Source organism: Pseudochaenichthys georgianus, chromosome 5, assembly GCF_902827115.2.
Source record: "Pseudochaenichthys georgianus chromosome 5, fPseGeo1.2, whole genome shotgun sequence".
Classification (NCBI taxonomy): domain Eukaryota; kingdom Metazoa; phylum Chordata; class Actinopteri; order Perciformes; family Channichthyidae; genus Pseudochaenichthys; species Pseudochaenichthys georgianus.
The window spans coordinates 12054952-12080537 of record NC_047507.1 but is presented as its reverse complement, the minus strand read 5'-3'; the positions used below and the strand labels follow the sequence as shown (position 1 = coordinate 12080537).

Here is a 25586-nt window from a genome sequence, read left to right as displayed (position 1 = left end):
GTGTGTGTGTGTGTGTGTGTGGCGCGCTAGCTGGCTGCCTGCGGGGGTTCCTCAGACAAGCCAAGCACATTGAGGTGTCACTGGACATGTCCACTGATGCGTAGCCCACGACAAGTCCTCTCTTCTGCCCCTTTCTCACGAATGAAGGCCCGGGCAGTGAGTCAGAGTTAGGGGCGAGGCCCAGTGATTTATGACTCGCTCTGTTCCAGCTAAATCCATCACTGTCATTATTATCAATGGAGGTTATGACGGCAGGAGAGGACGGCCTGCTGTTTGTGTGCGTGTCTTTAAATGTGTGTGTGTTATTGCAGGAAATTTGGATAATTTATATTCTGTCTGTAGCTAACGTTATTGTGGGCTTGTTTTTATCACGTTTGCACATCTGACTGTGTGTGTAATCCACACATGTTTAAGTCTGCACCAGCTGACTGATTTTTTTTAACAAATTCATTAAGTCACCTCCAAGCTTTATGCTGTACACACACACACACACACACACACACACACACACACACACACACACACACACACACACACACACACACACACACACACACATTTCCTATCTCCTAACGGTTTCATTATCGACATGAAGAAATACAATCGGTTTAGTAACTTAGGTGCCAATTATTGGCCAAAGTAATTTTCTGTTCACAATAAAGTACGAAAAGCTTCACTTGGAACAATGTCACCCTCAGTCAACACTGACTTTTTGGAGCATTTCTTGTTTGTGCAAAAACTGCCACAGTAGGAAATCATCACAAGGTGTCTTGGCTCAGTCGAGACTTCCCATCATCAAATCATTTCTTCTTTTTGTTTCGTAGCCAAAAAGATAGAAAGTTCTGACAGAATTTGATGCCACAGCTGCCATTCTTGCTCACTTTGTACCCGTCTTGCATTGTCATACACACACGGACACGCACATCCTTGTGTCTTTGATGGCAGCCATGCATATGATAGCGGTATGGAGTGTGGTGCTGGCTAATTGCTGAATGCATGAATATTCATCTCCTCTGGTGTGGGAAAGGGGGACATCTCAGAAACACACGAGCAGGACTTGGAGGGCTTGATAAAGAGGAGAGAAATTATGTATTCTGTGTATGGATGAGGCACACTTTGTTGTTGTTAGTGGGTGAGTGTGTGCACGTGTGAGCATATAAAAGCATGTATGCCACTTTTGCATTTAATTTAGGTGATGTTTCATGTGTTCAAATCAACCACATCTGCCTGTCTTGGATACAAACTCAGCACCCACACATTTATTTGTGTTTGAGTGTATGTGTGGGCTAACATCATTGTCTGACTTTCCATTCATCATCTGAAAGAGATTTCCCCGTCCACATTTCACGGAGACTCTCATCCCTCCAAGGAATCTGTATTCATGCTCACAAATTCAGAGTTCTTGAGTTCTGTGAGTCCCTACAATAGCAAACAATACTCTGCATTGTGTTGTTGGCTCTCTCAACAAGGCCTCATCAAGTAATATCTTACCCATAGGGTTTTGTCAAACATCAATCGTGTGTGCGTGTGTATACACATAACTGGTTCGCTGCCAATCTCGTTAGCAAACACATTAGCACAGACTGACATCAACACACATAACAAGCAGCTGGTTGTATCAATCAAGACTGACATTTTAGTGAACTGGATACAGCTAATCAGTCAGTTCTAAGCAGCTCAAAGATTAATTTTCCATAATTTATCAAACTCCGGCCTGCTGAAGTTAACAAGTGTATAATGCAGCCATCATCAGCCATTGTTGGCTGACACTTTGTTTCATCATTTAGATCGTACGTGTAACTGTGAGGGAATGTGATTTGCATTAAATGCCTGAAGTTTCATACATTTAAAAAAAAAATGTATTAGTTTAGCTACTGATCCCACTAAGCGTCCAACCTGCTCATTAAGATGTATAAGCATGACTCTAGTTCATCTTTTCCACACACCGGCTTGACAGTGTAAATCTTGAATGAGCTCTTGCGTGTCCTGCACACACTCGCACACACACACTCACATACTGTGAGCAAGGAGGTGGTCATTGTTATGTAAATGTTAATAGACCTGGTGCAGCGAAGCGAAGACGGGAGTACAGTGATGAGAAGGGAGAAGTGGGGGTGGGGGTGGCGGTGTAGCCATGTAGGTATATGGCACTCAATTACAAGAGTTCAGCCCATTAAAGCACCTTCCTCAGCACAGGACTGACATACTGACCTAACATACACATTGATGTAGATTCCTACATTTATAAACCTTTTGTCCTTTCTTCGTAAAAGCAATACACTTCTACAGAACATTCACTTTAGGTATAAATAAGTCAAATTAGGCGCATTCACACTGCGGTACTTTTCCCACAAAGGTTCATGCGAACTTAGTTCATGATCGCGTTCATACCAAAAAGAGCCGGTACTAAAATTAGTTCATGCGAACCTTTTTTAAAGAGCGGCTCTTTTGTGAGAAAAGAGCTATATTTCTGATTGGCTGGGCGGATTGCAAACCACGCCCCGTAAAACTCCCAAAAAGTGTTGTGAAGCCGCCATTTTATTATCTTAGCATTATTAGCATTAGCCCAGCGCAGAAACGCAGAGAGACTAACTTATGGCAACACAAAATAAAACATGGGAGCGGTGGAGATGAGGAGGTGTCGGCGTTCTGGCGATTTACTCGGAAGGCTTCAGTAGAAGCTGCTGGGACTCCCAGCAGCTTCTACTGAAGCCAGTCCCCAACTCCGGGGACTTCCGGCCGGGGACTTTGGGCGGCAGTATACGCCGTGAAGTGGTTTGCGGCCTGCCAGTAAACCCAAAGCAGAAGAAGAAGAATTGACGTCAGCGGCTTCATTTGCCTAATCCACCCCCAGGGACTTTTTCCGGTGTGAACGCGATCTGTAGCCTACTTAGTTCATGCGAACTAAAGAGTTCGCATGAACTAAGTTCGCATGAACCTTTGTGGGAAAAGTACCGCAGTGTGAATGCGCCTCTTGGTAAGAGAGATAAAAAAAGAGGAAGAAGGAAAGCGTAGAGAAAAGTGAGGCTAATTCCAAAACAGTGGCAGATATATTCCATCATTTCTAGAGAGTGATAGTGTCCATTTATTTTAATTTCTCAAGCTTCACTTCCTTCTCTCTCTCTATTTCACTTAATTGTGTTCCCCGCCTTTTCTCTCACTTCCCTCTTTCCGTTGTATCATTCTCACTTGTCGTTGATTGAATGTGTGCGTGCCCCATCAGAAAAGTGTGCTCAGACACTTGTCTTTGGCGTGATACTATCAGTCCTAATGGAAGTCTAGCTGTCACTAGATAGCTCTGTCTTTCTCTCATCTCTCTCTGTTTTACTCCGACATCTTTTCCCAAAGGATGCTGTGATAGAGCGGACTGATAGGGTTAGAAAAGAGGGTGAGATGGATAGGGAGGTTAATGGTTTCTCTCTCCCTCCATCTACCCCTCCTCCCCTTTCTTCTCAATCACAATCAATCGGCAGTACAATCGGTGCTCCTGTTGCTTGACACTGATTGGGGCGCAAGCGTGGGCTCTGACTGATTGTCATTGGATCAGGCCAATCAGAAGCTAGTATGACCTGCAGAGCATCTACATGTTACTGTATTCAGTCTTGTGCCGTAACCACCAGTTGGGTTAACAGTGTTGCTCATGCCTGACAGCGCTGGGAATGGTTTGGGATTTTCGTGAAATGATTTCTTAAATGCACAGCAGGCCTCGCCAGACTCAGTTAGGAAGTATGAGGATTTGCAATTGACTTGTTGCAATATTTAAAAACCTCTGTTTAAGCTCCCTCAAAGTGATTTCAAAGGACAACATGCATACAGTATTAGCATATTATTCTTTCCACATCACTATACACCTACCAGGCATGACTTCCACACAGTGACTCCTGTGAGAGAAAATAAAGAAAAGCAGCATTGTCTCCTGCTTTTCCCTCTTTCGCTCTTCTTCTTCTCTGTGGCTGTGTATATGGTGGTGGGTCACCTGGAAGTGCTAATGGAAATGCCAGCTGTGTGGCTCCTCACTCCTTACCAAGTCCATTTACTAAAGTGACAGAGTCATTTACCAGGCCGCCGGCCTCTCCCATCCTCACTTAATTAGAAGACCCCTAGGCCTGTCTACCTTAGCTAGTCACATTTACCTCTTTCTCTCCCTCTGTCTCTCTCTACAGTCTCATTGTTCCTATTCTTTGTTTTCTGCGGTTCTTCAATCTCTGCCTCATGCTTTGTCTCTGTCGAAGTTTTCTTTTACTGCTCTTTCTCATTCTGCTTTTTCAGTCTCCCTCTCAAGGAACACAGTATTATGGACAAATGGCCACACAAAGAGTGAGAGTGTATTGACCAATAGCTGAGATTAGCTCTCTGAAAGAGTTAATGGGTATGTCTATCTGATGAGTGATGAGGCTTTGTATTTTCACTCTTTAAAGTTTTGTTTGTCTTTTTTATCCACAGTTTTCTGAGTCTTTATTCTGTTTGTGTGGTCAGTCCCAGCTTCTGCAGTAATTTTGGATATCCTGTTATTTATTTTCAAAAAAGAAACCAATTATTTGGTCTTGTGAAGTTCATTTTCAAGGTTGGTTTTGCTTCAGCTTTTGGAGACATTTAATGTCCATAGATTTTGCTCAGATGTTGGGAGAATGCTTTTCTAAAGTTTCCCTACAGTTTGTATCAAGGTGCCACTATATTATTTTAAGGAGCTTAGAAAGGACACACTGAGAAGGCCCTCCAGATGCAATGCGGGCTTGTGGTGTATACATTGTGTGTGTCTCTGTGCACTGTGCACCTCATAGAAGTCAAAAGGAATTTGAGTTGACAACTTTATTGGCCTTGAACTCACGATATGTGCACACGCAAAGGACAGATAAATAAGCTGTTTGAACAGCCTCTCGCTGTGTTTACGGGGATGGAGTATAAAAGAAGAGATCAAAACAGTATTTCAGAAGAGGAAAAACAATGGAGCAGATGAATAATTACACCCAGTGCAGGAGAAAGAGGATAAATAAAAAATATGAAATTGAAAAAAAAGGTGATTGGGAGGGAGAAATGGCTGACAAAACACAATATGAGAGATAAAGGTAGCATGGGGGGCAGTAGGCGCACATAACACTGCAGCGAGTGAGAAAACAAGAGATTACAGCCATCACAGTGGGCACCATTTTCCTTCTACTGTGACACATAAAGACCTAATTCACTAAAACAGTTCCGCAGCAAACAATTTGAGTTGACCACAATGGCCATATCTGTCAATAACATCTCTGCAGTGTAACAGCGATTTGCTATAAGGGCACCGTTCAGCCAATTTAATGTGACAGCAGATTATTTTCCGATGGAACAACATGATATGATTGCTGCTCCTCACTTTTCTTTTCTCTTACGACACAACCTTTACCCGTCCTCCCTCCCTTTGCCGGTCCTTCGGCACCTCGCCTTTCTTTTCGTTGCCCGGCTTCCCGAGTCTTGTTTGCCTTGCTGCTTAACTCCAATCAGTCAACACATTGAGCTCCTAGCCAGTCATTGATCTCCTAAGCCCCTTACAATCCAGTCAATGCACACATGGTAACCCAGGCTTTGATACAACCCCCCCTGAGCACGTATTCCAGCTCTGGGAGGACTAGGTATTTTACACAGACATCATGGTGGGAGACATGTTTTCACACTATGCCTAAAAGGATATCCGGACCACGACTAGGGGTGGGTCTGACTCCCATTTCTAGTGATCGAATTGTAGGCCTGACACACCGATGCCAAAGCAGCAGGTGGCAATGAAAATGAATGAAAGTCTCAGGACAGTATTGACCGCCAAAACACAGTCCAGTTGTATGTTGTTACATATAGATTTCTTTTCATCCACAAAGCTGTTCTCTGCCAGCGCAGATTAAAGCATTTGAAGCTGCGAGATGATTTGATGAGTTGAGGTTGGTTAATGTTAGTTTGCAGAGACAAAGCGATGGTGGGACCATGACAGGGGGTAACCTCCTCCTCTCGCTGTCTGCCCTTTCGGTCAGTGAGTGGTTAAGTGACATTTTAGTTTTAATTAGACTCTTTCTTTCAATTTCTCAACCGCAGCTAGTTATAATTACAGAGTTAGGTTCGGATGAAAGGAGAGGAGTCATAAAAGAGCCACACGTTTATGTAATTTCTCCAAATCACCCTCTGGAATCTGAACACGTGACGTTTCCCCCTCCAATACTGAGCTGTTGGATGAGTACTATATGACGTTATGTTTGAAAGGCAGGAGGTTCAATGGTAGTTGTTCAATGAGGCACATGCTTTGCTTATTTATGATGCAGAGTCTTGTGCAGAAATCTAAAAATAACTGAAAATAAACAGACTTCTTCCTCTCGGCTCCCAGACAGTGCAACACAAAGAAGAGGTTCTGGTTGACATCTCCACTACGCCCCCCTCCTCTTTTACTCTACTATAGACTCTCCCTGTATTTGAATGTTGAAAAAGAAGCCGCAACGAGGCTGTTCCTTTTATGTCTGTAGATTTATCAGCCAATGAAAAGCCGTGCTGAAAGCTTTACAAGTCCATTGGGTTTTTGGGGGTGACCGTCGCAAAGCCTGTTAGCTGGACGTTTAAAAGCAGGTGATGGCGCTCTGTAAAAAGAGATTGGAGAGGAAAGGTGGAAAGTTTATTGCAGAAAGGAGATTGAGGGTATGGTCAGGGTACACGGCGGACAAAACGGGGAGAGCGCGAGGAAGGAGAATTGAGTTACAGCGCTGGATGCTATTGTAAATAAGGAGATGGCAAGAGAGGGGAGATGGCGGCCTTGGTTTATAAGGTCATTTAAAGGAGTAATGTGGCACACTGTGGGGAATTGGCTTTCATTAAAAGAGCCATCGAGGGAGATGGAGAGGGGAAAACGGCAAGGGAGTATGTGTGTGTGCGTCTGTGGGTAAGCACTGTTCCCCATACAAACGCAGGCACACATTTTTTTGGATCTACATGTGGTTTATACAAGTACATTCCCGGTACCCATAAAGCATTTAATATCCCCACTGGGAAAAACAACCATCATAGCCAACCACCACATCAACAGCTGTATGCCACTCCCACTGACTAAAGCCCGTAGTGACTTCACTACTACCAGAACGGACACAATGGTGAACAATAGACCATATCTATCATTACACGGGGCAGGGATAAGGGGTATGCTCGCTCACCAAGTACCCTTAGTGTTGGCATGATTTATGTGGACCATTGTCCTGAATCAGAGTCATAATGATTTATGAAGAGAAGAGGGGGCATCGGTTTGCAAAGGACATGATGTGATAACATAAGGAATTCTTGCTCCTTCTTTCCACTTTCCCTTTTTTTTTTGTTAAATCATAAACTCTTTGAAGGACACCCTGTGATGAGTTATTCTCCGAAGTGTCCAATCACATATCCTCAACTCTAGCCCACTTCCCCTCATCCACCCATCCATTATCTGCTCATTCATTCACACTCATTTTTCGCCTCTGTCATCCTTCTATTATCCAAGACACACCAATCCCTTGTTCCATCCTTCTTTCAGCTCTCCTTTCAGACGAAAACTATTCTCACACTCGTTGTGACAATGACGCATAGGAGCCGTCTGCCACCATATCCCATCTACTCAGCACAATGTCCTCGCCCATTCGCCCCGTGTGTGTCTTCCATTACACCTCTCTTTCCCTCTTCTCATCCATCCAGCCAGCTCTTCCAGTAGATGACCGCTTCCCTCTCTTCCCTCTGGTCGCTACCGTTGCTCATTTGCATCATCTCATCTGTCTTTTTGTCTCTGGGCAGCAAGCCAACTAGAAAGCTACTGTACCGAGGTCTGTAGAGTGACTGAATGGGATGCTTAGAGAAGGGTGAATCTTTGAAAATTGTGAGGCGGAGAAAGAAGCAGAAGGAGCATAGGAGTAATCGAAATAACCAACTGTATAGTGGGGGAAACAGGAGAAAAGGGGGCTTATTGGCACACAGCGTCAAGTGTTTTTGTCTGTCTGCCCTCCGCTAGAGCAGTATTGTTCCATCAAAAAGCCCACAGCCAGTCTGATACAAGACATTTCAGAGAATAAATGAGTTCCACTCTGTCATATCTGTCTCCTATCTGTGTTGTACTTAAAGCTCACGGAGGAATCCCGGCCCAGTTTAATATTTCAGAGCTGCGTTCCTTTGTCTGCCTGGTTTCCATGCTGCAGTTAACCAGCTTTATCTCTTACCCAAGGCCTCTGCTCTCTCCTGCTATACATTTGTCCCCCCTCTACCGCCATACATCTCTCTGTCTCTAAACCTCTCATCCCTACCTCATAAAGGGATATATAGAAAGTCAACCCCCACTGGGCCAGTCACTACTTAAGTCCCCACATACCACTTGGATGGGGCTCTCATGTTAAAATCTGTGTGTGTGTCCACGCCGGCCTACTCTCAGCTGCATGATTTAAAACAAGCCTGTTGTTGCAATTACACACACACACACACACACACACACACACACACACACACACACACACACACACACACACACACACACACACACACACACACACACACACACACACACATCATGAAACAGAGATCAAGCGACTCATCGACTTGGGGCCCGTCAGTAAAGAAAAGTTGAGTGCGGCGCTGACACTCAGCACATGTGCACACACATACGTGCAAAAACAAGCTCCTTATCTAACGTGCACAAGCATTCTGCGCATATGCTAGCAATCTGTCTGTCTCACACTTAAGACACTGTCAAGTCACACACACACACACACACACACACACACACACACACACACACACACACACACACACACACACACACACACACATACCCTTTGAGACCCATTGATGCCATGTTGTGAACCGTCTGTCATCACCTATGAGCAGGAGTCGAGGGTAACTTAAACACTTGATCTTGTTTCTTAGGCAACATCTGCAGCCTATCACCAAGCTCGAACATTCAGTATAGCTGTGCATGACACACACACACACACACACACACACACACACACACACACACACACACACACACACACACACGCATACACATACACATACACATACACATACACATACACATACACACACACACACACACACACACACACGCATACACATACACACACATATATGCACTAAGGTCTTGTTGTGCAGGCTCTGTACAGACACTTGATCCGAGTTGTGCCTCTTATACATGTGCTCACACACACACACACACACACACACACACACACACACACACACACACACAAACACGCATACTGCAGGTCTGTCCGTCTGCTCCTCTGCCTCCCATTGGTTTTTGAGGTCACCTGTCAATCACAGCACAGTTGCCACTGCCACCTGTCAGGTGTACCAGCATGCATTGCAAGCACTCCTCTGTACACGCTTCACTGGAGGCTGTCACACACCGCTGGACTGGAATCTCTCACCAGAACACACACATGCACAAACTGACACACACACACGCACATACACTTACACTAGTCGCAAACCCTTTCCACAGATTAGCTCTCTTTCTATCTTAGGAATGTGCACACTGACACTAACACACTCTGTTTGCTGAATTGTATCAGTCTGATAAGCTGTCAGATGCTCATCTCCATCCAGCCGCGTATACGGTACTGTTCATTTTACGAGTTTGATTACATCAAGGATGCTAATTATTTCTTCATCACCTCCCTCTTTCTCGCTCTCTCACCCTTTCTCTCTCTCTCTTTCTCTCTCTCTCCCCCTAGGTGGTTAGAGTCCCAGTGGAAAGCTGCGAGCAGTACACCACTTGTGGCGAGTGTTTGGGCTCCAGAGACCCTCACTGTGGATGGTGTGTCCTCCACAATGTGTAAGTACCCCACACACTTCATGCACACATTAGCACTCTTCACCTTGGAACCCCTGCATGGCATTGTGTAGTAGATAATTGCTTTTAGTCGTGTGTCAGTTGATCATGCTGGAGAGGGAGCACCGACCCGAAAGCTGACACATGAGATCAGGAGCGGTTTGTCCCCACATATACTCCAATACCTGTTTGAAGAGAAAATCCACCCTAAAATTAAATGTAGGATCTGTTTTTCATGGGTTTTTTTCAAGTAACTATTTACTGAAGAAAGCTATTAAAGGTTTTACTGATGTTGGTTTTAACTGGAGGACAGAAATAAGCATTGCAAAAAGACACAGGATACTTTCTTGGTCAGACCTCGGAGCTTTCATTAAAATGTTTTCAGTGGTGATATTAGTTGTGCATTTTGACATCTTGCTAAGACATACGTGTCACTTGCTGAATCTTATAGATACCATCATATTCAGAATTTCCAATTTAGGGCAATTACTTTGACTGAGAGATTACAACTTCAACATTGAATGAGTTGTAATACAATGTGATTGTTGATGTAATGTTAAATCAACAGCATGTAAAGAGCTGACCCTTTCTCTTTGCCTCAACGTGTTGAGAATACTCACAAAACAAGTGAATCTTTCTTCATGTAAATGGTTGTCCAAATGCCCAGACTGTATAGAGAACCTGAACACTGCACACACAGTAGACAGCCAGTTGGTGCTTTGAATGTGGCCTGTGTTAACTATTTTTTAACACCCTGTAATAACTAAAGTAAAATGCCTCTAACACCTTTTTAATTAGTCACATATTTATGATTAATTGAAGAAAACTCACACAGCTTGAAAGCTGCTCGGGCGGACTTATCCTGCTTAAGTGTCAACTAAACAAAGCTAAACCCTTTTTAATAGCATATACATGACAACACGGCTTGACAGGCTGCATCACTAACACATCTTAGTGGTATTTAGCTTGTTGTTATGTGTGTGTTTTTAGTTAACATTATACTTAAGTGGCAACTGTTTGGCAACAAGTTTAGGATTAGTCACTTCCAGTGTTAGTGTTTGGTATGCTGACTAGGTCTTGTGTTTGTTTTAAGATTACTATTTAAGATAACATGTTGTAACCCTGAGAGCGATGGTTTGTAGTTATGTTTAGAACACAAATCTAATCGCTAACAAGTGTAGTGATATATAGTAACACTGGCTCTGCATGTAATCTCTCCCTTTGACTTGAGGGTGTGTTTATATGCACACAGGAGAGTGTGAGAGCAGAGACCTGTTATTGACTGGTGACAGGATGGTAAAGCGAAGTTGGAACACCTCAAGCATTGGGCGTAATGCCATCTCTGTGCCTTAATTACACTTGTGAAACATATCACCAACCTGCCTTTCCTCAAGGCTCACACACCACCTGTGTTTCTCCATTGTAACACACACACACACACACACACACACACACACACACACACACACACACACACACACACACACACCCACACAAACATCCTTAAAATGACATGCACATTTCTGATGGACTTGATCCGGAGATATTCTTCTGTTGAGCACATCGTAACCTTCTGTCTTGAATGCAGCTTACTCTTGTTTTTCTGATATTGTTGCCAAATCCGTCCGATATCTCTAGGGACAAATTGGTATTTATTAGCCAAAGTATTTATAAGCCTCGTTTCAGCCCTCTGGTCCTCTTAGCCATATCTTATTAAGAGCAACGTAGTTTCAATAAATGCTGGAATTTAAAGGGGAATACACACAAACACGCACGCGCAGGTGTTCTTAGACAAATGAGCACACTGTATTCAAAACATATTCACACAGTCACACACTAGAGGAGCAGTAAAAGGAAAACAGGTCTATAATGAGAAAATGTGTACATTCTTGTATGCATTACTACTCATGCCTGTACAGTGTGTGTAGGTGTGTTTGTGTGTGAGTTAGAGACTCCCGGGGGACCGCTTGGTGACAGCTTTTTCTTGCTGAGCTTGAGCGAAGGCTAACTAAACGAGGGGATGAGGGGCTGCTGTTCAGAGGAGGCAGTTAGCATTTTTTTCCACCCGTCTCCCTCCTCTTATTGTTTAGACCTCGCAGAACGCAGCATCAGCACTTTTCTCTCACCAGAGGGACCAGTTGTTGTTAGTGCGAAGGTGAAATGATAGCTAATGCATTATGAATAGCTAATAGTAAAACCGCTGCCATATGGGGCTGTATTGCGATTTTTTTTAGCACGATCACTTGGCTCGTAACAAACTGGGGAAATTGCTGGCCCCGTTGATATGTGGCTGGTAGGACTTGTATCATTTTTACGGTTTAGGGAAACTTTAATGATTGCCTGTATATCTACTCCCTAGAAGTTTGATGTGGGGTGGGAATGTAAAGTGAAGAGATGAGGGGGCTGGAGGTTCATTTAGCTTAGCAGTCTTGCACAAATGTCAGGGCCAATAAGGTAATGATGTAAAGGCCTACAGTAATGGCTGGGGGAAGCTATTAGCCTATTTGTCTTCCGTTATTGCTCCCATTTCTGTGTGACGTGATGGCTGTGCATGTTTGTCATCTTAATACGATAACAGTTGCTCACATTCTCCCTCTCTCCTCCCCTCTTGTCTCACTCTTCTGCCTGTCGACCTCTCTTTGTATCCATCTCATAATTTGTGTCCTGTCACCTTTCCTTTCTCTCTTTGCTCTCTTTATCTGCCGCTCCTTAGATGTTCACGCAAGGACCGGTGTGAGCGAGCCGGAGAGCCCCAGAGGTTTGCTTCAGACCAGAGGCAGTGTGTGGAGCTTACTGTTCAGCCAAGAAATATCTCTGTCACCATGTCTGAAGTCCAGGTATGTCTCAACTGTTTGTGAACATTACTGTGGCACCTTCCAAACTGATAACACAACATCAACAGTGGAATAAACCCTGTGCAATTAGGTCATGAAAACCCTGTGAGTTAAGATTAGTGTGCAAAATGGGGCTTTGGGCTATTCTATGAAGTTTTCTCACAAAAGACTTTCTTGCTTTGATACATTTTCATCTGCTTGAATATCTAACTGTAAGAGAAAAATCAGCCAAATGGCAATGATTTACAGAAAATGATTTTAACATTTACAGAAGAATACAATTTTAGCCGGAGGATGTTATGTGTAGATAATGAAATAATAATTTAACCATGAACGTTTTGTCTCAAAGTTCTTTGCACGATGTCTACAGCAAAAACAGTGATCCAAAATAATGTTTAATTGCATTGTCTTGATTCAAAAACGTAGTTTGTTTCCCAACAAAAACTATACCAATTAAAACAAACTATACAGATGAGAGTATCATTGTCTTTACGCAAGTGGAAACATGAAGAGTCATTCAAAAGTCACAACATCTTACACCAAGGATGCATCTGTAACTTTTTGTGGATTCTTTGTCTTGTCGTCAAATGTGTGTGTGTGCATTTATTCATGTGAGTAAGAGCTCTCATTCTGTCAGCGGCTCCTCAAAGTAACCACATCGTTTTGAGTGATTACAGTTTGCCTCACTTTCTTTCTGCACATTAACACGAACACATTAACCTTGCTGTAATAGCTGCTCCGACTGACGCACACACTCTCCTTTATTCCCGCTGCTGTCACATATACTCATCCCCACGCTTCTCTCCACCTCCCCCATTCCCCAGCACCCATTAACCCTCATGTCATATCTTATAACAATCCATGTACACCATGTCCTTCCATTGATCTTGTACTTATTGTCCCTCTCTTTTCCCTCTCTAGCTGGTCCTCCAGGCTCATAACGTGCCTGATTTGTCAGCGGGGGTCAACTGCTCCTTCGAGGACTATGTGGAGACGGAGGGACAGATCCAGGGTGGTCACATTTTCTGCCTGTCTCCCTCCATCCGGGAAATCATCCCGATCACCAGGAACAAAGGTCGGTACAGGAAGGGCGATGAAGTCATCGGGGTAGTGAGATCACTGGGTGGTGGCAGTTAGCGGGCGTGTGTAGATATGTGAAGTTATATATTTGAGGAATTTAGTAATAAACTCGTTTTATGTTGGTACTCTGTATTCCATTTAACACTTTTTATACTTATGTCATCCCCCATCTTCCTCCGTCCATAGTGTATGAAGCTGATGCGTCACCTCCTCAGGGGCCTCTTTGTACGATAGCATGAGAGAAAGCTACAGAAGGCTAATGTTACTAGATGATGTTTAGTGCGTCTTTATTCAGAATACCTTGTCGCCACCAATAACGCTTACCCATTTCCTTTCAGTGGCCCAAACACGAGTCTACGTTTATGTACTGAAAATAGAACGGTTTTTGAATTCCCATTATCATGCATTATGCACAGTTGTCAGTTTCATTTTATTAGTTTTTTTCTTTTCTAAACAACACTGGTTATGCTCCTATAGCTTTTTTTCAAAGCAGTGACTTCAGGGTGGTTTATCGTTATATTTAAAAAATATCTGCATCTTATTTTCCAGAGATTATGCACCCGTTTCATGTCCATTCCTGTCAAGCTACAAATGAGAAAAACTTGTTTGATATCCGCAGTCTGAAAACTTGTCAGATAGTGCGCTCTAAGTTTCCTCAAAGAGACATCTGTAGTTTTTCAACTGAGCCCATTATGCCCCATTATGAGTTCTCATCTATGGCATCCAAACTCTGATTGGTGCTGCTATTTTAGATGCCACCCTACTGTGAGTGTGACATGAGCGCTGTGTTGCTAAGCTACAGTGTTTCTTTGTGTGTGCGTGTTATATGTTCAGGGGCCTCATTTTTAAAGGGATATACGCTCAAAAAATGGCGTACGCCAGTTTCTACGCAATGTTTGCGGTTTATAAAATACTAACTTGACGGGAAAATGTGCGGTCCTCCACGCAAACTCTAACCCACGCACTAAGCACAAAAACGGGAGAGACGAGAAACTGCGACACCAGAAGGAAGAATGGAGAGAAATATGTGGAAATAATACCATAAATAAAATGTTACCTCTCATTTATCATATATGAAGAATTCATTTTCAAACATTGATTAAAGCCAATCTTAAAATGATTTAACGAACGCCTGTTTGCGACTCCCCAGTGCACACAAAAACATAACTTGGAGAAATAAATAAATACGGATATGTTATTTAAAACCACCTCGAAATGTTATGTTAATGTTATGAAATGTTTTCTCATAAATGATGCGGTAAGCAGGAGGACAGAATTACGTCTAAACTGACGCCGTTTTGCATTTCTATAGGTTGTAGATACGAGCATGGTTTTATATACTATCACGTTTAATCGTGTTTTATGCCGTTTGCCAAGACTTGATAAGTCGCTCGTAAAACACAGGAGGTATGGAAAATAAGAACACCATATGTGGTCAATTGTACAGCTAATATAACACAACACATTAGTTGTATTTCCTCTAACTGGTGGATATAGGGTTGCTGCGGGGGGTTGAGACGCACAGGCTGCAGTGGAGATGCTGCGCACAGCTGGGACACAAACCACCAAATACAAAAACATAATTCAGATCCAGTCGTCATGACTCCACTCCGGAGGGATTCCCCGATCACTTCTTAGAGTCTCTCATCAAGGGAGGGTCTCCTGTCCCCGGTACAAACACACCGCCTGAGGAAGGCTATGTGTATGTTTTTTGTCATTAACCTTTTTCGGGCCATTTATTTATTTATGTTGGTGACGATCCGACCTCCCTGCTGCTGCTCTGGTTCAAACGGCATCCACCAAACAATATGATTTATCTCGACCTCCCCAAAATAACCCGAATCTGACACGGTGTGAGATGTCTTTTTTAGCTGTTCTGTCGTCATTTCCTGCGATCTTCTTCATGCAGTCAGTCAGAATGAATGAATGGGCGTTTCTTTGACTATTTATAGGCAAATATGGGCGTTACGTGAAGCCCGCAAAAGCTGCACCGCATTTCGAGTCGGTTGTGATTTATAAAGGGAATCCAGCGTCGGAAGTGCCGTACGCACTTTCCTCGCCGGTGCGCAATGTTTGGTGAATCGTAAAATGTCGGAAATTTTCTGTACCTAATTTTGGGATTTCTACTACGTAAGCAACCTTCCCACGTGACTCCTACGCACGGCGTTATAAATGAGGCCCCTGGTCACAAGTGGAATTCAAATTTAAAGTGTGAGGTGTCGATGGATCATTTCTTTTTATTATAAGTCCAATTTCGCAAATGTATAAACTGTGATTGATTATTGAGTTGTTCAGTAATTAATGTAGCTTATTATTATGTATTAACTGTTAAGATTAAGACAAAAGTATTCTTAATATATTTATTTCCATATATCTGTTTGCTGCAGGTGACAAGCGAGTGGTGAAGCTCTATCTGAAGTCAAAGGAGACGGGCAAGAAGTTCGCCAGCGTTGATTTTGTTTTCTACAACTGCAGCGTCCACCAGTCGTAAGTACATTAGTCAGTCATTTGCTTCTGTTAGTCTGTTCCTTCTTCTTCCTTGAAGATATTGTTCTCCCCGTCACTTATCCCTATGGGCTGTCTCGTGTTACAGTCCATGAGGGATACAGTTAGACATCCACACAAATATCCCACCCCCCTCCGACCTCCACAGGAGGCTCGTGTTTCCATCAGAGTGAAAAATCGAACGTGCTGTATATGAGAAACGATTTGGATATGAGATGGTAATTCTAGTCTTATTATCATAACCCACGACACACACTAATGATACTTCAATGATTAATTCATTATGCGACGGTCTGCTGTAATACCTCCCAATCACTCTCTCACCACATGTATGTCTCTTACCCACTTGATAAGACAAATACATCCAGCTTTTCTGGAGCACTGGTATACCTAGTCTGGTACCTTAAGAAAGATAAACCTTCAACTCAAATATAAGAAATGGTGTCTTGTGCTTTTTTGGACGAGTCTCCTTCACACAGATGCCCTTAGCTTTTTGCCCAATCACAGTTCACTGCCTCTCCCTTAATCCACCTTCTGCTAAAAATCTCCACCACCCATCGAGGCGAACCCCTAGGTCAGTCTTACCACGAGCCTGATGCACCCTGCCGGGGTAAAAGAATCCTTCATCTCCTCCACCCCGGCCCACTTGATTCCCCCCCTCCTGTCCATCCACGTCTGATCCAGGGGAGGCTGAAACGTCTGCCGGGGTATTAGCCAAGGGGCAGCAGATGGCTGGGAGGGCCCTGGGGTACAGCACAGCTCCATCCTGGCTTCCCTCTGGATGTTAGATGAGCCTCCTTCGAGGATTGTCCACACACACACACACACACACACACACACACACACACACACACACACACACACACACACACACACACACACAGCCACACCTCTATCAGCTCTGTCACTTACAGCTCATTGAAGCCCTGAATGTCTTGGACACCTAATCCGTAACTGTGACCTCTAACCCAGCTACCCCCCGTCTCCCTGCCCTCCTACAGACAATCCCCTGGCGCAACAACGATGATTAGCTCAGTTGGTTATGGGTGCGGTGGTTTACAATGACCATTCCCTGTTAATTCATGTCCCATAAGGACCTTGTGATGTTTGCTCTTAATTACCAGTGCCTTTTATTGCCCAGGGTGTACAACCTGTTAGTCCGAATTGCTTCATGTTAATATAGAAAACGCCTAGTAAAGTAAAAAAGTTAGATACTCCCATAATGGTTGTATTGAAATATGATGTCACATTAAAGATTCTAATATGGCAATGATATCACAAACCAAGTGTGAGAAATGTATGAGCCGTGACGCAGGCATGAGAGTTGCCCATTTGGAGATATTACCCCAATGAACTCTGATTAAATCCGCTCCCGGGGCTGATCTAATACATCCTCGGACTGATGTAATGGACACGTTTAATAAAGTTACAGATATGGCGCGTTGCATCTTCCGTAGCGACTCTGATGGCGACGAGAGATGCCTAGATAAGAATCCCATTTGGAGCTGGCACTCCAGCCCGAATACCCGCCATGCCCCCCGGACGTCAGTGTGTGGCGTCTGATGAGATCAGACTGGTAATGTCGTTGGCGTAATGACTTCAGGCCCGCACCGCCACATGCAAGGCCCTGTTTCCAGTATGCTTGGTCATTCTTTACAGAGCCAAGTTTTACTCTAATGGGCTTAAACTCAAAATACTGCAGGCTTTTACACAGTGGAGGATGAAGACACTCTGAAACGAGAGATCCGTCAGCTGTACCTTCGTGAATTCCCGTGCATCGGTTTTTGCCATCTCATACAGTACTGGTGTATACTGTTTACTGCTTACATTAACGATACCTTTTGGAACGGTAGGAATGAGCTCGACAGGAATTATCCTAACAGTTACCCTCACATATTGACACCCAACCCCCATTCCAAAAAACACACACCCCTCCCGCTTATTTACTCAAATAATTACGTCGTGGCCCCTGCCTTTTCAAAAATGCCATACATTTGCATAGTGGTATTAATCTAATTAGAATTCCCACTGTTTCCGTTTAAGGGTTGCCGAGATCGAAATAGAAAATCACCCACGGCCATGATTGCTCCTTAATTAAATATTTCCATACACTTTTTTTTCATTCCACAGCCCCCCGTTTATTTAAGATAGGAAAGATAGTCTGGCAATGAATTTGAGGATGTAATGTCTAGATGAGGCCATATCACCTTTTCTCGCTACCGTTAATGTGGCTCGGGCAGTTACTGGGTCATTTTTTGAGGATGCTCTTTGAGTAATGAGGATAAAAAAAATGCATTGGAAGAAAGTGTACAGTTTTCTGCTAAAAGAGAATAATGTACATATCTGGCTCAAAGAAAAAAAACACGAAATGACGTTCAAAAAGGTTTAGAAGAACTATGTAATACATTTATATTGCAATATCTTGACTTGGCACATTCAAATTGCACTCTTTTTCTGCACTTGTGCAGGAATTAATACACATTAGTCCCTTAGTCTTTACAAAACACCCCTACAATTTGAAAGGGAACCACTAATGATGGGATAGACGATTGAGGACCAATCAATTATTCACCTCCACCTCCTTTGAATGAATATCCAATAAATAACCCATTTTCCCGGTGCAGGAGTGTGAAACGCACCTCACTAGGACAGCGGATTGTATTTAGCACTTCAAACTGACGAGGAGAGGAGAGAGGAGGAAATCATAGCCTATTGTGTCAGCCCTGAAAAAGAAAAACATTCCAAAGCTAGCGCGTCTTGATTAGCATCTGAATATGAACGGATTAAATTAGCATGATGAGCGTGGCCATAAGGGGAGCGTGTCTGCAGCAGCTCAAAGCCTCTGAGTGACCAACGGCAATGGCCAGTGACAGGAAGGAGCAATAAGAGGAGACCGGGGGGTCTGAAAAGGGAGCCCACCTCTGGACAAGAGAATAAGAAATATCAAACGTCCTCTAATGGCCTTGGGTGGGATTTTCCTTTTTAAAGGGTCTGCACCCAGGCTAGAAAGGGGTTGTGAGATCCTAAGGCAGCTCGAGACAGGGGGCCATGGTTACTTCGAGGAACCAAAGAGCGAGCAGTAGGGGGTTGTCAGACAGGGCCTACTGCTGGCCTTGGTTGGCACATATAATGGCAACGTCTAATATTTCAAAGGCCTTAATCATAAAAGTCTTATAAAGTTGGCAGCGGTTACCTGCTGATATTTTGCTCGTTATTTCAAAGTCACTGGTACACTAACAAGGTTGATTTGACATGAATACAAGATAAAAGTCCATGTACAAGTGATTATTCTCAGGGCTTAGCGACAGATGTTTAGACGGGTGTTATGTTGTGAACTACACATCAATACATTGTACTGCTCTCTTTCTGGATCTAGTGACCTGCTGTGTTAAGTTGGTTTCGTACTGTATTTTGATGAGCTCTGAACCGCCAGTGGGCCCCCAACCAAAGAAAGACTCTTTGACATTTAAACTAGTCATTATGGCCGAGCTAACCAAACGCATCATGCTGCACAATGAGCTTGGCACGTGTGCACTTGTATGGCAACTGCTCTTTTGTTTAGTATTGACATCCTTTTGTCTGTATCTCACCAACTCACAACATTGAGCTAAACCCCCAGTTCTGCCGCTTGAGTATATGCACTGTATGCTAACCTAACCTAGCGTAGCCTAATCGCTTTCCCCCCATTTGTGTGGAACATTGACAAATCTCCTATTTGCTCTTGTGTGGTATTAGGAGGCCTGTTATTTCCTTTGCCGCACATCCCTCATTCCAAATGGACAGCTTCTCTCAGCACAATGCTAAATTGGTCAATTAAAGCGGCAGTGGGATTGAATTAAGCTCCAGCCTCTGATCTTGCTCAAAAGGAGGGGTGTGGGCTGGAAACGATCGCTTACAGTGTGCACCTGACAAACGAGCGGCTCTAATTGATCCAAATGAATCCACGTCAGGGTTTGATGGAATCGTATAGGGGGCTCCATCTCAGAGCTCAAGATTTAAAGCTGTAGTTTTTCATGCCGATGAGATGGGTTTTTTTCTACACAGGGTTAAAACACACTTGCAAGCTTGTAGGGAGTGTGCTCATAAGTGTTCAGACATACATGCAAATTCACACCTGGCAGATGTGGTTGAATACAAATCCGCCTCCAAGTTAAGCACCTCCACCCACACTTTTATTGTTATGACTTGCTTACCTTGACTGTGTTCAATGCAGGGTTTTTATTCTATTTACAATAAGCCATATGCTCAGACAAACTATGATGGCTAAATTAGTCACGTAGAAGACATTTTGACGCTGAAGTAATAAAATGAAACTATTTTATTTGTAAGCTCATAATGGTTACATTAGATAATGCTGCGCACATAAATGAGAAACCAAGTGGCGCAATATTTCTCTAGGGCTGAGCAAGGACCAATAACATGAATCTGTGTTGATAAACTGCATACTTGAACCTGTCTGGCTTCACGGTTCCCCGTAGATACTAATACACACGCACGCACACACACACACACACACACACACACACACACACACACACACACACACACACACACACACACACACACACACACACACACACACACACAGACAGACACACTCGTACTCACTTCCCAACTTCCAACCTAATAATGTTTCCTCCCTCTCCCATGAGACTCCCATGCGGAGCCCAGCGAGCGAACCCCCCCCCCCACGCTATTTTCTCCCCCCTCTCTCCCACGATACCTGGCGCCTAAACCTCTCCCAGGGAAATCCACCTGCTTGTGATCTCTTCCTTTCCCTTTCCCTCTCTTATTTCTCCCATCTTTCTCTTTCAGCCTGTCTGTCTGCACCTCGCCTCAGCTAAAGCAGGTGAATTTAAAATGGTGGAGCGCTCTTAGCCCCACGGATAAAAGAGAGCTTTAGACAAAGAACAGGGGGGAGAGCTTTTTAAAATGAGAAGGCAGAAAATGAAAGGGATGGATACAGCGGGAGAGGCGGAGGGACAGAAAGAAAGGCTCGGGGTGAATGATACAGCAGAGGTATAGAAGAGCAAGAAGAGGGGAATATATGCAGAGAGTAGGCCGATTGTGAACAGCAAGCAATGGACAGTTACAAGCGAGTGGGGAGTGATGAATGAGGAAAGTGAGGGGGATAAAAAGGTTAAGACAGTTGATAGATGGGGGAGAAAAGGTAAAGGGAAGAGAAGAGGATTCAAGACAGGGTGGGAAATCGTCCAAAATGTGACATGCGTGGACATGAAGTCGTAAAAGAAAGACAGCTTATTATAGAAGATCCTTTATATCACAGTCGGTACCTTTTTACCGCAAATCTTCTCCCTCATTCTTTTCTATCCCCCTTTTTTAATACCCATTTTATATTTGATGTGTATATACATTTGACTTCATGAACTTGAACTTTGAAAAGCTGGTAACAAAGTAGATACAAAAATAAAAGCGAAAGGTAACATTTCCAAACTATACAATTATTGATCGAAACATCCCCAAATAAAGTCTGCTCTCCAGTACGAGCCCCTCAACTGGCTTCTTTCAGTGCACCTACTTCTTTTAGGTTGTCACATACATGGATGAGATGTATATAAAATGACCTTCTTACCAGTATTTCCGCTTGTATAACGCATAAAGTATATCACTGGTTCAAAGTTAGTAATTCTTTTTCGTCACAATATGAGACGAACCCATTCCGTCCTGATTTGTTTCTGTCGCTCTGCTTTGTCAAATGAAGCGTTGATGCAGTAAGATAAATAATTTAGACTCATGTCGGAGAACTGGTGACCCCCGCTGACTCTCTATCCGTCTCCTCTCATCTCTCTCTGTTCTAGCTGCCTCTCCTGTGTGAACGGCTCGTTTCCATGCCACTGGTGCAAGTATCGCCACATGTGCACTCAGAACTCCAATGACTGCTCTTTCCAGGAGGGACGCGTCAACATCTCTGAGGTAAGACCCTGCTGTTTCGTCCACATTGCTTTCGTGTTTGACAGCATGATGCGTTGTATGTGTATTACCTTTGACATAATCGTGGGATGAGTCCAAAAAGCTGCCAGAGATTTTTTTAAATATTTTTGCTGAATGTTACTTAACGGGTCTAAATCCAAAACAGTTCCTTGTCTTATAACTGCTTTTTCTTCATGTGGCGTACCGGGTCAAGCAAAGACAGCTTGGTTTTTCCCCTCCCACAAGCAGACACAATTTCTAGCAACTAGGCACACATTGCGCTCAGCTGCACACACACCTTTACCCTCGCAGCTTCCGTGGCTTTCGCCTCAGGGTTTCCTCACATCACCCTGCTGTGTGTGTCTGCTGTCTGTGTGTATGTGTACTAGTGGCTTTTGGGACCACGACAACAGCTTGTGTACTGTGCAGCAATAATTCTGCCCATAAGGCCATAAGCAGGCCGAGAGGAATGACTGTGTATGGAAATACTGCCTTGTTCTTACATAGCCAAACACAGCATTAGCATAAAAGCTAATATCAATTGTGCTGAGTCTCTTTCACTGTCCAATAGTCGACACACATCGTCTCTGACATATTAAGTGGCACAGAAAAGTGCATATCTTCTCAGGACTTATGGATGTAAATCCACTGCACTCCCAAGTGACTGACAGTTATGCCTGTTCTTTATCTGACTGATGCCTCACACACATAAACGCTGAAATACACACACGCGTAGACACAATCCGATGCTATCTCCTTGTGTTTGTAGTCTGACTCCCCCTGTTATCTCTATGCAGATTAAAACCCCCCCACCCTCTTCCCCTCTTGTTGCCCCGGCCTTTATTAATTGGTCAACCTTTATCCAATTACTTTCCTCTTTATCTCTTCCCTCAACCGGAGCTGTGCAGAATCCCAAACACTAGCATGCTACACCACAGCATCCGTGCCCACTAAAAACAACACACTGGGCCAGCCTTCACGCGCCACGGAGCTAATGTTAGCGGATTAGCGCGCCCATCTGCAAGACATGGGGAGAGCGCTGGCTAGCACACTCTGAGCTGAGAGAGGCCAGAGGGGCAACGGATGGATACACAGGAAAGGCCTGCAGTGGCGAAGGAAAATCAAAGAAAAGCAGGATGTGAAAGTAAACATATACTGTGTAGCAATATTGGTGGAAGGAAAAAAAATAAGACTCTAGAATATCAGAACATTTTTATTAGCATAAGATCTTTCTCTATCCACATGCTGGTTCCTGCAGGGATCTCTCCAAAAGAAATGTCTGGTGCAGGACAGTGTGTCTCAATGTAGAAGCTTGGTTAAAACCAGGACATGCAACAACAAAGAGTGAGAGCAAACCAAAGGGAATGGTGGAAATGGAGATCAAGAGAGGAAGTGTGAGCGAGGAAACAAGGGACAGACAGCCCGGCTGAGGGTGCCATGTGGACACGGAGATCTCTGCTGTCACCTCTCCTGCCCAAGAAACCACCGACCACATGCTCCAAGAGAATCCATCATCTTCACTGTCTCACACGCACCATACACACACACACACAACTACTATACCTCCATGCACAAAAGACATTCTGACAGGGTCTTGCACACGCACACACAGTCATTCATCATCCTTCTCCTCCAGTAGCTGCCATATCCATTAGTTGCGCTCTCAATGCCCCAACAAGTACAGCTCTTCCTGTAGGCTAGACTTATCCTTCCCCTCTCCCGTCTCACTCTCTCTTTGCACCCAATCCCTCACCATTTTAATGTACCCCATCTCATCCTTCTATTGCTTCCCCTTCTATGTGTGGGTTATTTGTTAAAGAAAGGAGAAAGAGGACAGAAATGTGCCTCTCTTCCTTACCACTTTGTTTTGTATCTACTCATAGAGTGAGGTTGAGTTGGCATGCTATAAGGGGCATGTTTCTGTGTGGGTGTGTCTGTCTGTGCGCAACTTTTGCTTGCACTCTTAATTTAGACCTCAAACGATCCATTTGGCCGTGCTGTAGCTCATCTCTGAATACAAATAGCAGTGTTTAACATAAGAGTGAAATGGGCTTTCCTGATGGCAGACATTTCACTCAGACCTGTGCCGCGCCCTCCCGCAGAAGAACACAGTAGACGGGATTAAATAGGACTCATCTTCAGGCTTTGATCAAAGGCCAGATAGAAGTTTTCACGCAGGGTTGAAAGGTAGCTGCTCCTCGTGCCTGACTCCGTGTGGTCTGAGTGCTGTTGGATCTGGCAGGCAAAGAGAACATATTTTAGGAGCATCTGGTCAAATGTTAAAGTTCTTAGGGTAACAGCTGACCTTTGAATGTGCGCAATGCACTTGTAAGAACATGATCGACTCGTGTTCTTCCTGCGCATCACTTATTTATTCTTCAATGTCATTACTACCCTGAACATGAGTGCTAAAGCTTAAAATGAATAGTACATACAAATCCATAAACATCAGTGTCCTCATTCTGAATAAAATAAACATTTAACAGTTGCACATCAATCATTTTCTTTTCTCCATCCGTACGTTTTTTTTGTCCTTTCATCTCCAACTGTATCTGAATCTTCTGTTACCATGGCAATCCAAAGGATTTGCCGACAGGACTTTTTTTCCCCCCCTTTGCGTTATGTTATGTTCTTCTCTCACAAAAACAGCACCGTCTCGTCCATCTTAAATGAGTTCGATCAAACAACCTGGTATTGAATACATTGTTTTGTTTTTTGATTGTCATGCAAAGCAATAGTTAAAAGAGAACACAATCCAACACAAAAAGTGTTGTTTGTTTCTGTGAACAGACTGTGTAAAGATAGGGAAGAAAGCAAATGGAAAAAGTTGATAGACAGAGGAAGCGGGGAAGAAATAAATATGAGTGACATTTCCAAATCAAATATGCATGAATCAACAATGCCTCTAATAGCACAACAAACAAATTCTTGAATTAAGGAGCGACCGGGCGGAACATTGCAGGAGAGGGTTAAGAGTTTCTTTATTATATAAACAAAGAAAGATAGAGAAGGGTTAGATGTGCGTTCCTTCATTCTCAAGAACATGACTGCTGTTTTCCTTCTCCACTTCTTCTTCTTCTCCTTCCTTCCACACCCCTGAAGAGAAAGTGCTATTCTGAGCCAAAGCCTTGATGACTGCCAGGCAAGGTTTTGGGTGGTTGGGCTCAGCTATGTTAAGACATGCTTACGTGTTTGTTTTGCTGCAAAGCAAGGCTCAGTCTCACTCGAGCAATCAAGGCAGCGGTTAACTTGATTGAGATTTGTGGGCACAGAGCTTCTTTTCTCTGCCCTCCCTAAACTCCTAGGCTGTCGCACTTTGTTGTTTTCCTATTCTTCTCTCTTTTTCTTTTATTTTTCATTTGCAGTTTTGACCTACGCACAGACAATGCTGCCATTGTTTTGGGGGGTTTTGGTGCAGGGAAATCTAAGAGCGATGGGCAACA

The 25586-nt window shown here is 43.7% G+C and overlaps 1 protein-coding gene across 2 annotated transcripts in view; it reads left to right on the top strand.

The window, feature by feature from the left end:
- Positions 1-25586, top strand: part of LOC117446307 (plexin-A1-like) — a 190996-nt gene that overhangs the window by 97331 nt on the left and 68079 nt on the right. For both annotated transcript variants that reach the window (XM_034082457.1, XM_034082456.1), the window contains exons 5-9: positions 9696-9796; positions 12507-12630; positions 13549-13702; positions 16095-16194; positions 22032-22146. In XM_034082457.1, the coding sequence (XP_033938348.1) occupies positions 9696-9796; positions 12507-12630; positions 13549-13702; positions 16095-16194; positions 22032-22146 (594 nt within the window). The remainder of the gene's footprint in view (positions 1-9695; positions 9797-12506; positions 12631-13548; positions 13703-16094; positions 16195-22031; positions 22147-25586) is intronic.